This window comes from Crocodylus siamensis, chromosome 1 (genome assembly GCF_052110815.1).
Source record: "Crocodylus siamensis isolate JL-2025a chromosome 1, ASM5211081v1, whole genome shotgun sequence".
In the NCBI taxonomy this organism is placed as follows: Eukaryota; Metazoa; Chordata; order Crocodylia; family Crocodylidae; genus Crocodylus; species Crocodylus siamensis.
This window is the reverse complement of record NC_143395.1, coordinates 89035012-89049600: the sequence shown is the minus strand read 5'-3', so window position 1 is coordinate 89049600 and position 14589 is coordinate 89035012. Positions and strand designations below refer to the sequence as shown.

Below are 14589 nucleotides of genomic sequence, written 5' to 3'. Positions count from 1 at the left end.
TGTGGCCCTGGGTCCACCACAATCCGCTGGCTGGAAAATCGGCTCCGTGGTCGGACCCAGAGGGTTGTGATTGATGGCAGTCACTCATCATGGTGCCCTGTGACCAGTGGGGTCCCCCAAGGCTCTGTCCTTGGACCCATATTGTTCAACATCTTCAGCAATGGTGTGGACATTGGAGTCAGAAGCAGACTGACCAAGTTTGCCGATGATACCAAACTTCGGGGCAAAGTTTCCACACCTGAAGACAGGAGGGCAATACGGGCTGACCTGGACAGGCTCAGCAAATGGGCGGACGAGAACCTGATGGTGTTTAACACTGAAAAATGCAAGGTTCTCCACCTTGGGGGGGAAAAACCTGCAGCATCCTTATAGGCTCGACAGTGCTTCGCTGGCTAGCACTATGGAAGAAAGAGACTTGGTGGTCATCATTGAACATGAGCTTGCAATGCGATGCTGCCAGTAAAGCAACCAAAATGCTGGCTTGCATCCATAGATGCTTCTCAAGCAAATCCCATGACCTCATTCTCTCCTTGTACTCGGCCTTGGTGAGGCCGCAGCTGGAGTACTGCGTCCAGTTTTGGGCTCCACAATTCAAAAAGGATGCGGAGAAGCTTGAGAGAGTCCAGAGAAGAGCCACGTGCATGATCAGTGGTCAGGGAAACAGACCTTACAACGACAGGCTGAGAGCCATGGGGCTCTTTAGCCTGGAAAAGCGCAGGCTCAGGGGTGATCTGATGGCCACCTATATGTTTATCAGGGTGACCACCGGTATCTGGGGGAACGTTTGTGCACCAGAGCGCCCCAAGGAATGACGAGGTCGAATGGTCATAAACCACTGCAAGACCGTTTCAGACTGGACATAAGGAAGAATTTCTTTACTCGCCGAGCCCCCAAGGTCTGGAACAGCTTGCCATCGGAGGTGGTTCAAGCATCTACAGTGAACACCTTCAAGAGCAAATTGGATGCTTATCTTGCTGGGATCCTATGACCCCAGCTGACTTCCTGCCCTTTGGGCAGGGGGCTGGACTCAATGATCTTCCAAGGTCCCTTCCAGCCCTAATGCCTATGAAATCGATGAAATATCTATTTCTTTCATCCAAAAGCAAAGGCATCTTACATCAGAAGCCTGGAACATGTAACCTCCTCATCCTTCAAGAACTTGACTGTTAACAACACAGGTAACAGGTTTATTTCAGAAGATAAAGAAGTGATACAATTAATTTCCTGGAATAACCCACTACGTTAGAGTGAGAAGAAAGTGAATCTTCTTTTAAATTAAACTATGTGACAGTTCTTTGTTAGACATGGGGCTTCTGAGCTTAACTTAAAGAATCAAATGACGATTGGTGATAAATAACACCCATACACACTGAACTAAACAGCAGAGAGAATGTTTCTGGGTACTTGGTCAGGGTTAGAGTACGAGGGTTGAAGGAAAAAGAGAGGCAGTTTTAAATTTCTCCTCCTCCCAGCAGTCTGGCTGCCACTTTGACAGTACTTTGAAGTTATCTGAGCTACTTTTGATTTGCTTTCTTGTGTGAACACTAAACAGGAAACTCTTCACTATTCCAAATGCGCTGGAGTATTTTGTTGTTAACAGCAAGTGCATTGAAACTCACTGCTAACTATGACACAAACTAAGACTGAAAAATGCAGTCAGGCATTTCAGCACAGGAAAGAAGTGGAAAGAACCCTCCTCCCCCTTTCCCACCCTCACAGCAGCCCAGAGAACATTTAAAGAAGGAGAAGGGAATTTTTTCTCCATTGTTCTTTTTTTTTAAAATCCAGAACTCCAATTCATAGTAGAAGGTGCAGTCATATAGTAATGTACACATGCATACACATATAGTTTTTCAAGAAGTGTAAAAGAAGCCATTAGTTAGCTAATGAATCCCTTCTTGGGTGGCAGAAAACTCTTGACCAAAAACACATTACTTTATGTCATAATATATCACTCTATTATGACTTACAGATATGATTGCCCAACAAGGTCTGGATGATTCAGCCATTCAGCCAGAAACAGAATCAAGGCTGAACACATTTTTCCTTGCAATAAGATGGATGCTTCTGAACTGTTCTGTGGTATCTCTGTACTAGGCATCTACATTTAATCTTCAGAATAGGAATCAAAAAGTAGGGCAGAAGAAGCACCACAGCACTCATCTGGCATTCAGATGTAAGTGGCCAGGTTGTGGGAGTCAAATAGGACTACTGCCAAAAGAATTAATCTGCACTAGTCCTTCAACCCAAGGCATTCAAGTGAAGTAGCCAAAGCCTATACTTTTACTTATTAACAAGTTAAATGTAGGAGTTAAACAAAAGCTAAGGGTAAAAACACTTCAACTGAACTGGGTTGAAGTTTAAGTGCAGGGTTTACATTTTGGAAATACCTAATGTTTCATTTGATTGCTCTTTCCACACTGCTTTTAGAAATAAGGATATTTTAAAAGATTTCCTTGTGCAATCTTTGGAGTCATTGTGCACTATCACAGCAGAAACCAATCATGCACAGAGACTGACAGAAGACACAGCTTTCAAAGCACAAGAGGAATGTTCATCTTTACTTAACAATATCTCCTACTTTGGAGCCTGGGTCACAAGAGACATGTTCTTGAAGATACTACAAACCTGGAACTGGCCAGAAGGTTTTCCTTCCAGTGTTTTTCCCCCTTTTTCTCTTGAGGTAGCCCAATCATGAAGTATTTGTCTCTGATGACAGGGAACGCTTCTAGTAGATTCCTTAGGCTATTGTAGCATGCAATGATCTGGCCTCTCAGCGCATGGTGTGACATTCGATGGCTCAGGCTACAAAGCACAAAAATATGTATATGCAGTAGTGTGCAGTGAGTCATTCCATAATCCTCTTGGTTCTGTTCCTTTTCTATACTGACATACCCTGCGGCATCTTCCACTAAAATTATCAGCGGCAGTTGGCTATTCTACTGTGCTGTGAAACCCAGAGGGATAAAAATTATGACAGCAACATCAATATATTTTGCAATTCTATAATGCCTTATACTTGATATTCTCAAAGCCCTTTAAAAATACCCATGAATTCATACTCACAGCTGCTCTTTTGAAGTAGCTATAAATACTCATAGGGTGCATCTAAAGGAGCAATTAATATAATGAAATAAACAGTGGCGCAGCTTGCACCTGAGTCAGCTGCTCCTGGTTGCAACGTTTACACATGTGCCCAGGACCACAGCAGTTAGAGCCAAGACAGAAGAGTCTTGGACTGGCAGTGGGCCCAGGGGCTCAGCCCTGGGCTCTGGGTGGCAGCAATAGGTAGCAGAGGGGCTGGCTGGGGCGTAAGGGAGCTACAGCGTGGGGCTAGCCAGCAGGCAGCTCCCACACTCCAGCACTCTCGAGCTCCAGCCAGCCTGTCACAGTCTACATGTGCATTCGACTGCACACAAGTGCTCTGCCATAAGATAGTACTGTCCCTGGCAGTGCTATCTTATAGTGGAGTTAATTAATCTACTGAGCCCTAATACTGGCACATATATCGACTGTGATGCTTTACTGTGGAGCTAATTAGTCTACTCTGCAGTAAAGTGCACATATAGATGCACCCATATTGTATCTTCAAGTGCCCATATCTATGAAATATTGTCCTCTCACAGCACCTAAGGTGTCCTGCTGACAAACTGTATGAATGTACAATGGGATGGATACTTGATATATTAAACAGCTTTATTGAAACTTGTCAGCGTTGCTTTTTTTTTCAGTCAAAACAGTATACAAAAGATCTCTTTAAAAAAGGTACTTACTGGCACCCTGCAAAAGGATACAACTATTGTCATTAACTTCAACAACAGCAAACTCCCACTGACAAACACTGAAGCCAAAGTAAGGCCTATATAGCTCTAAGATATTTTTGACATTCTCCGCTTAAATCAGGTTTGAATAGATCCAACCTAGGTTTGAAACTCTTCTTCCTCTTGCTCCCTCCTTCCCTCGAGTCACTTCAATCCACCAAATGAATCTGTAGGATGATCTGTCACCCAGATCCACAACTCCATCATCACTCTCTGATTTACTCTGCCACTCTCAACTTTTACTATGGTTCAGTCCTCATGTTGACCCTTCTCCTCACCCACTAAATACCATCTAACCATTGACCTTTTCCCTCAGCACAGTCCTGGAGAAAGAATGATGCCTGTTCCAGTGTGATCTCTCCAGAATTCTGCTTTTAACTCTTGCCTTTCTTCCACTAAGCCAATAAATGTAGTTGTATCTCATTAAAAATGGATCCTGTTCTAACCAGATCCTCAGGCACTTGTGCAAGCATTTATCTTCAGCATACTCACGTACGACAGTATTCACCAATAACTTCCCTCTTGATTTTTAAAACTTCATCCTAGAATAAAATAATTTCTAATTAGCAACATTTCTATATACCTGTATGCATACCTTGTATCAAAAAAGCAGAAACACATATTTTACATTACACAAATACTGTTTTATGCATGTATTATACAAGGTCTTATAGTATATCTCAGTACATTCTTTTAAAGCTGTATCGAGAGTGAATGTCAGGCATGATTTTAGCCAACAGAGCAGATCTTGGAAAGAGTTTATTAAGTCAATAATCAGTTTCAGCATAGGTCTTGCATTTAGGTCACATGCATCAAACTTAGTCAATAAACATTGCAATGCTTTTTCTCAAAAGAGCATTCTACTAATAGTTGCTCCCCCCTATATGCTAATAGTGCTAATTAAATTGGTTACATAGTTTGTTAAACTGAATATGTTAAACTGAATAATATTTTTGAGGACTTGTGATAAAATATTTAGTGAGATTTTGGGGAAAGTTGGGAGCTGAGGAGAGGTGTGATTTCAAAAAAATCTTTCATCATCTCTGTTCAGAACTAAATTTAACTTCTAATGCATTCAGGACAAGACCTAGAGTTGCAAGCAAATTCAAAATGAGATCTATGTTACTCGGTTTCTAGATACTGCATTAAGATGGTTTCAAAAATCTGGTTTTATCTTGGAGCATAGATCATAAAGAATCTATTTAATTTTCTTATAAGACTAAACACAATTTGCTAAAAAATAAAATGGCATACTAAAAAGGCTTAATAAGAAGAGTTCTCCTATTCTAGGGTCTATTTCTAACCTATGAAGCATATATCATGGACTTTGCAGTAAAATCCCTTTATGTATCAATATGAAACACCAAGAATGGCTAGAACATTCTTCCTAATTTCAGCTGAAGATAGTTCAGATGGGACTTAAGTTGTACTAGTAGGAGAACAAGAGCCACATGCAAATTGCTATTCCCTTTTGTATATGGATAAAATAATTGACCACAGGTTAAAAATGGGCAGGGCTTTACTGCACATCAGATGCTCTGTGGTAACTGCCTGTGTGGCTCTGTGGCAAGTAGAAGCTAAACCCTAGTAACTTAGGTCTTAGCAAAAAAACGGGAAGTTTAATTTACATTTACCATAGAGTAAGGGCATATACACATCAGTAGTAACAGCAGATTATCTAATAAATGATGAATTCCTGTCTTATAATCTTCTTAGAATTGTTTATATGTCCATGCTCTAATTATTGGACTTCAGGTGTTGCTATAGCATGCCTACTGCAACTGAAGGATGCAGGGGGGTCAAAGATGTCCTTTAAGTCACCTTGACTACAGAATCATGAAACTGAGGTCAGGACAGGCCACTTGTTAAATAAGATAAATCCACCTCATGCTCAGATTCCTTCTCGGCTTTATATATTTGTTTATTAATTTTACATTTAAATCTCACACTTCTATTCCTTGTAACACACGTTCTACAGCAAACAAATGTATTTATCTGAGACACTTAGAGGCTCCCCATCACCACAGTATCCAAATGCCTCATCACCAATGATGTAATTCAAGGGTAGCTAACATGCAGCACCAAGTGGAATGGGAAACTTCTGTGTGTGGCTCACCGCAGATCAGGGAAAGGACAGGCAGCAGCCTCAGATAGGGCAGGGAGCAGAAAGCAGAGCAGCAGTTAAGTAGAGGAAAATAATTAGAATGGCACTTGGGGAGGGCACAGCGCTAATTTGTGGCACGCCTGCCCAAACGGTTGGCCCTTGTCTTTACAGCTCACAGTAGAGCACGGGACTACTATCATCCCCATTTTACAGATGAGGAATTGAGGCCCAGAGGAACTGAGTGATTTGTTCAAGGAAGTCTATGGCAGAGCAGGGAACTGAGACTTGGTAATCTGGGCTGATGCCCAAACCATAAGGCCAGTCTTCTCCTTACAGTTATTACAGGCTGAGAGTTATGTTGGTGCTTTAACAAAATAAAAGCTAACAAAAAACTTAGTATAGTGCTTAAAGTCGATAAAAACATTCACTAAAGGTACTTTGACTCACAGGGTTTTGCATCCTGCTGCCCATGATTTCTTTTTTCTCAATGAATGTGTTTAGCATCAGGTCCCGTGGCCCCAGTTTCTCCAGCTGGATAGAAATAAAGGCTTCTGGAGGTCTAAGAGTAAAGACAGACATTACACCTGAACTCTGAAGCCAGGGACAGGAAAAGTTAGCTATCAAGATGCACCATGAATAAATCCAATCTGATCTACAAAATTGTTTTAGGTTAAACAGAACACCTCATACAATTCAATTAAAAACATTTGGGGATGTATATAATAGACTTTATGGGATAGCTGAAATATACAAGACCCAGGTACAGATTGTCAATATACTTAATTTTTTATTTTATTGAAAATTAAGTATGTGAAAATAGATACACAGCCCCAATTAAGAATATCTTCTCAGGTATCAAAGAATCACAGAATCATAGAAGTAGGGGTGGAAGGGACCTTGTAGATCTTCAAGTCCGACCCCCCACCTGGGCGGGAGAAAAGACTGGACTCAGATGAGTCCAGCCAGGTAGTTATCAAGCCTCTTCTTAAAGATCCCCAGGGTAGGAGCCAGCACCACTTCCCTAGGAAGTTGGTTCCAGCTCCTAGCCGCCCTAACTGTGAAGTAGTTCTTGCGGATGTCTAATCTAAATCTACTCTCTAATAATTTGTGTCCATTGTTCCTTGTCATGCCGGGGGGCGCTAGGGGAAACAGTGTCTCCCCTAAACCCTTCTGGTCCCCCCTGGTGAGTTTATAGACAGTCACCAGGTCCTCCCTCAGCCTTCTCTTGTGAAGGCTGAACAGGTTTAGGTCCCGCAGTCTTTCAATGTAGGGTCTGCCCTGTAGTCCCCTGATCATGCGGGTGGCCCTCCTCTGGACCCTTTCAATGTTGTCCACATCCCTCCTGAAATGGGGCGCACAGAACTGGACGCAGTACTCCAGCTGTGGCCTGACCAGCGTCGCATAGAGGGGAAGGATCACCTCCCTGGCTCTACTTGAGATGCATCTGTGGATGCACGACAAGGTCCGGTTAGCCCTGCCAACTGTGACCTCACATTGTCGGCCCACGTTCATCTTGGAGTCAATAATGACTCCAAGATCCCTTTCTGCCTCTGTGCTCTCAAGAAGGGAGTTTCCCATTCTATAAGTGTGCTGCTGGTTTCTGCTACCTAAGTGCAGCACCCTGCACTTGTCAGTATTGAAACGCATCCTGTTTATGTCAGCCCACTCCTGTAACCTATCGAGGTCTTGTTGCAATCTTTCCCTCCCTACTAGCGTGCTCACCTCACCCCAAATTTTGGTATCATCAGCGAATTTAAATAGGTTGCTTTTCACCCCGTCGTCCAAATCGCTGATGAAAAAATTGAACAGCACAGGCCCCAGGACCAAGCCCTGGGGGACTCCCCTGCCCACTTCCCCCCGGGTCGAATATGACCCGTCCACCACTACCCTCTGAGTATGACCCTTCAGCCAATCTGCAATCCATCTGACTGTGTAGGCATCAATGCCACAGTCGCCTAGTTTTTTTTAATGAGGATGGGGTGGGAGACGGTGTCAAAGGCTTTGCTGAAGTCTAGAAAGACTATGTCCATGGCAACACCTGCATCCATTGCCTTTGTAAACTGATCATAAAAGGCAATCAGGTAGACTAAGGGAGCTGGGGAAAATTCCTTTTTGTTTTATGAATGCCCTTTTATTTGTAAGCTTCATTTTGTGTTGTAAACCAACATTGGAACAGGATATCTGGGTGTGCTGAGAACTGTCTAATAAGGTGAACTATTCTGAACACTGTGTTCTCATGACTGAGTACAGGATGCCTCAGAAGTTAGCTAAAAATGAGACATTCATCACAGGTGTTTGCCTCATCTGGTTGCCTCTGAATTGACTAGCCCAGACCAGTGATATATTGTGCAATAATCACTCACACCTAAGCACACAGAAAAAGGTCTGGGCCCAGTGTCTGAAGTCTACCTGACAGCAAACCTTTGCAAGGTCCAAGACCTACTTAACAATTGATTCCAACTGGTTCATACCAGTCCCTCCTAGGTACACAGTTCTCCATGTCAGGCACAGGCAGGACAAACAGGCCAAGAAAGCAGTATAGACTACTGGGCCTAATGCAACTGACCACACAGGAGAAGTAAGATCAGGCTGAGGACAAGACCATCTGTTAGGACCATTTGTTATCTGCCATAGACCTGTAACTGTCTAGACCTTTCAAGAATAAAGGAATCTATGGTTGCAAAATTCCTATGCTAAACCTGCATTTCTTGTCTTATTGCCTTACTACCCCAAAAGGGTTTAACTTGGAGTCCCCACTTACAGAGGGACTTTGAAGAAGTATGTCTAAAAACAGGGATTCAGGGAAGTCCACTGGTCAAAAAAACAGCATCAGTATAGGTCTGGGAGCATACTGAAGAGACCTGGAAGAAAGAACAGTGCCTAGTACCTCCTTAGACCCCAAGGAGCAGAGAAGCACCGGGGCCCCAGGACTGGCTGCACTGACATTAGACTGACAACCACAAAGAGAGGGGAACTGCTCTGGTCATGACCATACCTTTTAATGGTTCGGTGCATATCCAAATGGCGCCCTGTAGCATATGGAATAGCTGGTGCTACTGCCAACTGATTTTCTGTCCCATACCCAGATCTAGAATTTCTCCCACTTGCTGAACTGCTCCGACTCCTCAAACTTACATTTCTTCCCTGTAATATTATGAACAAATTTACTCTTACAAGGAATGTCAGTATGGTCTATTAATTTAATACAAGTTAGCAATTCAACATAGTGTCTGTGTCCTAGCCATGTAGAATAATAATTCACTAGGAACCCAAAAAGCAGAATAAAAAAGTTCTTACTGAGCACAAGAATAATGAAACTGTGAAGACAAGGAGAGTTAGAGAAAACAGAAAAATCATAAATCAAATCAAGTATTCTCTATATTGCATCAATAAAGATATTCTGCAAAGTCCACTTTCTCAAATATATCTAAATTCACCATTTGATATTCAGATGAGTTGGCCTAAACATGAAGACTGAAAAAGTAGTTGTATAAAACTAGACATATATTTTGAAATTTACATATGCATTTGTCTATTAAACAGCAATCGCCAGCATATCCAGAAGGGATTTTTCACAAGGCTCAAGTAGGGACGTTTTCAAAAGCACCCAAATTACTTTGAAAGCCAAGGGGAGTAAAGTTCCTAAGTTATAGGGATGCTTTTGAAAATGGAATTCAGGCTCCTATGTAATCTGGGCATTTTTGAAAAATGTATCTTAGATACACAGCAGTCTATTATGTGGAAGGCAAATAGATAATTGTTTAAATTAACTGATTCCAAATCTCTACTAGTGGTCAATCTGTGTTTTGACTTGAATTACAAATAATTGTTTACACTAACGTGCTCAGGCAAACTAAAAGGAAATTGGTCCAAATAACCCTAATTGTTTCAAGGATACTCTCGTGTATAAAACTGGAAGGTTTCCAGGTTTCATCTGGAAAATTCCTCCACTAACCCTGACTTCACTAAGTTGCAGTCTCCCCTCTGCAGTCCAAGGGAAGCTCAAGTACTCTGAGGAGAAGGCTGGACTTCCTGACTTCACCAAAACAATCATTCCACTGCTGCATTGTTTCTAAAACATTGCGACATAAATCCAGTGACAAGACCCTGTTAGGTGGAACCCCTCCTCTGACTAAAAGATGTGATCAGCAAATACCATAACCCAAGAACAAACTAGCTCTGTTGCTATTACCAGAAAGACTTGATGAATAGAGAGCTGGTTCTACCTGCTTTACTGACTATTTGCTGAGCCAACCTGATTTGACATTGCTTGAGCCTTTGATGTGAGAGGCTGAAATGGGGACAAGGTGATATTCTGCATGAAACAAGATGGATCAGAGATTCTGGTTCCTCTGTAATAAGTTACATAGGGCACACTTGCCAGGCAGATTCAGCATATTAGGATGAGGGAATCCAGAGAACTAAATATTATTGCTTTCACATTTTATGGTAATTTATACTTGTTTCAAACACTTCAAGATGAGAAGCGAGACCCTTATCTTCATCCTGTTCCTGTCCCTTTTTTACTACATAAAAAGGTCAGTGTGACACCCAAATGATAAAGTTTCCTTCATTACAGATGCTGATGGGCAACTTGGGAGGAAGTGATCATGGTACACTAGAATTCCAGATCTTGAGAAAGGGAAAACATGAGGTCAGCAGAATTAGGATGCTAAACTTCAAAAAGAGGGATTTCATATAACTCAAGGAGCTAATAGGCATGGTGTCAGGGAAGGACAGACTGAAGGATAAAGTCACCCAAGAGAGCTGGGAGCTTCTAAGGGGCACAGTACTGGAAGCCCAACAAGAAGCTGTCCTGACATGACAGAAGCACAAGAAGAATGGCAAGAGACAAATATGGCTGCACACGGAGCTTCTAAAATGCCTCAAATGCAAAAGGAAAGTATACCAGCAATGGAAGAATAGGCAAGTCACCAAGTCACCAGGAAATAGCAAGAACCCACAAGGACAAAAATCAGGAAGGCAAAGATAAAGAACAAGCTGCATCTGGCAAAAGAGGTTAAGGACAAGAAGAAGCAATTCCACAAGTATGTCGGCTAGAAAAGAAGGACCAAGTTAGCAGAGGGACCCACAGCTTACAAGCCAGGGGGAACTCCTAATTGAAGCTAGGAAGAAAGCAGAACTACTCAACAGCTCCTTTGCTTTAGTCTTCACAAAAAAATTAAGCTGCAGCCAGACACCTAACATGGATTACCTGGGTAAAGAAGGGGGCAAGTTGAGGGAAAAGATAACAAAAGAGAGTGTCAGAGAGTTTTGTTGAGTCTTAATGAATCCAAGTCAGCAGGGGTGGATGAGCTTCATCCCAGGGTCCTAAAGGAACTGGCAGAGAAGATCTCAATCCATGCATCTCAAGCAAAGGAGGTGATTCTTCTGTTTTACTCAGCACTGGTGAGACCACAGCTGGAGTACCACATCCAGTTCTGGGCACCACACTTTAACAAGGATGTGAACAAGCTCCACAGAGTCCAAAGAAGAGTCACCTGTATGATCAGTCTTAAAAGGCAAGCCATATGAGGAAAGGCTGAGGGATCTGGGACTCTTCAGCCTGAGGAAAAGAAGGCTGAGCGGGTACCTGGTAGCAGCTTACCTCTACACTAGAGGAGTACATTAAGGGCTTGGTGAGCAACTGTTCACCAGGGCACCCAAAGGGAGAACCAGGAGTAATGGCCACAAACTCCTGGAAAATCGATTCATGCTCAACATTGGGAAAAATTTCTTCACAGTCAGGGTGTCCAGACTGTAGAATAAGCTCCCTCCAGAGCTGGTGCAATCACCTACGCTGGAAATCTTCAAGAGGAGACTACACAGTCATCTTGCTGGGGTCATCTTTTCTGCTGGGTGCTGGACCCGATGATCTTCCAAGGTCCCTTCCAGCCTTACAATCTATGAATTCATAAATCTCAGAGCCCTTGGCAATAATCTTCATGAAGTCATGGGAGATGAGCCAGGTACCAGAGGACTGGAAAAAGGTCAGTGTAGTGCAACTTTTTGAAAAAGGCAAGAAGGAGGACCCAAGGAACTACAGACCAGTTAGTCTCACCTCAATATCTGGGAAGTAACTGGAACATATCCTAACAAAGGCCATTTGCAAGCATCTGGAGGAGAAAGGGCTCATTACAGCAGCCAGCATGGATTTATGAAAAGTAAATCATGCCAAACAAACTTGATCTCCTTCTTTGACAAAGTAACTACTTGAGTGGATGAAGGGAATGCTGTAGATATAGTGTATCTGGACTTCAACAAGGCTTTTGACAAGATCCTGAATGAACTTCTCGTAAACAAATTGGAGACATGTTGGCTACATAAAACTACTGCAGGGTGGATAGATAACTGACTTGACAGTTGCAAGCAAAGGGTAATTATTAGTGGGTCCATGTAAGAATGACAGGAGGTTTCAAGTGGAATCCCACTGGGGTATGTCCTGGATCTGGTGCTGCTCCGTGTGTTCATTAACAGGTCCAGAGGTGGGCAACAAAGATGATCAAGGGCTTGGAAAGCAAGCCATACAAGGAGAGTCGGAAGGAGTTAGGCATGTTCAGCTTGTGGAAAAGGCACTTAAGAGGGGACATGATAGCAGTCTTCAAATACATGTATTTGAAAGGCTGCCATAAAGAACAGGGAAAGAGCCTTTTCTCTCTTGCCAAAGGGAGGAGGATACAGACCAATGACTGGAAGTTAAAGCAAAGTAAGTTTAGATTGCATATCCAAAAGGAACTTATTCACTTTGAGAATAGTGAAGCAGTGGAATAGACTGCCTAGGAAGCTGTGGATTTCCTGTCACTGGAAGTGTTCAAGAAGAGGTCGGACAGCCATTGGTCAGACATGATCTAGGCACAGCTATGCTTATGTTCTACCGTGGGTATTTCCCATGCTTCTGGTCTTTGCTGCTTGTCCCTTCCCATGCTTTTCTGTTATATGTGTCAGGGTGTGTTTAAGCCTTCCCAGAGGCATTGGGCGCTGGCTACAGGTATTGGGTGCTGACTGGGGTCTTTGACCGGGGTGCGCCAATGCTCCCGCTAGGATTAAAGCCAGAAATTTCTGACTAGAGGGCCTTGCCCCTCCACTCAGGCTCAGACTGATCACCATTCATAGTTTCACAGTTTAATAGTTAGTAGGGTCGGAAGGGACCCAAGTCTAACCCCCTGCCATGGCAGGAAAAAGTACTGGGGTCAAACGACCCCAGCAAGGTGATTGTCAAGCCTTGTCTTAAAGACCCCCAGGTAGGAGTCAGCACCACTTCGCTTGGAAGTTGGTTCCAGATCCTAGCTGCCCTGACCATGAAGTAGCGCCTCCTGATGTCTAGCTTAAATCTACTCTCTGCCAGCTTGTGACCGTTACTTCTAGTCACTCCTGGTAGTGCTTGGAGGAACAGGGACTCCCCCAATGCCTGCTGGTCCCCTCTGACTAGTCTGTAACAGGCCACTAGATCCCCCCCTCAGCCTTCTCTTGTGGAGGCTGAACAGGTTCAGGTCCCGTAGCCTCTCCTTGTAGGGCCTGCCCTGCTGCCCCCGATCATGCACGTGGCCCCCCCTCTGGACCCTCTCCATGTTGTCCACATCCCTCTTGAAGTGCGGCGCCCAGAACTGGATGCAGTACTCCAGCTGCGGCCTGACCAGTGTCACATGGAAGCGGAGTATCACCTCCTTGGACCTGCTTGAGATGCATCTGTGGATGCATGACAAGGTACGGCTGGCCTTCCTGACTGCATCCCCGCACTGCCGGCCCATGTTCATCTTGGCATCGATGATGATACCAAGATCCTTTTCTGCCTCTGCACTGACAAGAAGGGAGTTCCCCAGCCTGTAGGTATGGTGTTGGTTCTTCCTCCCAAGGTGCATCACCTTTCACTTGTCAGTATTGAATCCTATCCTATTCTCATCTGCCCACCCCTGTAACCTGTCTAGGTCCGGTTGTAGCCTATTCCTTCCTTCTAGTGTGCCCACATCCCCCCCACATCTTAGTGTCATCAGCAAATTTGAACAGGGTGCTTTTTACCCCCTCCTCCAAGTCACTGATGAAGATGTTGAACAGTGCGGGCCCGAGGCCCGAGCCCTGGGGGACCCCATTGCCCACATCCCTCCAGGTTGAAAATGGCCCATCCACCACCACTCTCTGGGTGCGGCCCTCCAGCCAGTTCGTGACCCATTTGACTGTGTGGGTGTTGACACCACAGTCCCCGTTTTTTAATGAGAACGGGGTGAGAGACAGTGCCGAAGGCCTTCCTAAAGTCCAGAAAGACTATGTCCACTGCTACCCCTGCATCTGAGGATTTGGTGACCTGGTCATAGAAGGCCACCAGGTTGGTCTGACAGAACCTGCCTCTAATGAACCCATGTTGGTTGCCCCTAAGCATAATCTCCCCTGCTGGCCCCTTGTGGACATGTGCCAGAATATGTGCCTGATCCCATATTTGGGATCAGGAAGGAATTTTACCCCATGGTCAGATTGACATGGACTGTGAAGGTTTTTGCCTTCCTCTATAGTAGGGGTGTGGGACCTGGAACCTCTTGAGCATATATTGACAACATTTTATAGTAGCAGGACATTGGCTGCCATGGTTCCCTTGCTTTACCTGTGGCAGGTTAGGGTTTTAGGTCTGTGTTGTGTCAGGGTTGACATTCTTATGTAGAGTTTAAATTATGG

At 43.9% G+C, this 14589-nt stretch overlaps 1 protein-coding gene across 1 annotated transcript in view; it reads right to left on the bottom strand.

The window, feature by feature from the left end:
• LOC149873015 (uncharacterized) overlaps positions 1–14589 on the bottom strand; it is a 148494-nt gene that overhangs the window by 54850 nt on the left and 79055 nt on the right. The window contains exons 24-27 of the mRNA XM_090031419.1: positions 8921–9069; positions 6373–6484; positions 4314–4363; positions 2629–2805 (exon numbers count right to left, since the gene is read on the bottom strand). Of these exons, the coding sequence (XP_089887545.1) occupies positions 2629–2805; positions 4314–4363; positions 6373–6484; positions 8921–9069 (488 nt within the window). The remainder of the gene's footprint in view (positions 1–2628; positions 2806–4313; positions 4364–6372; positions 6485–8920; positions 9070–14589) is intronic.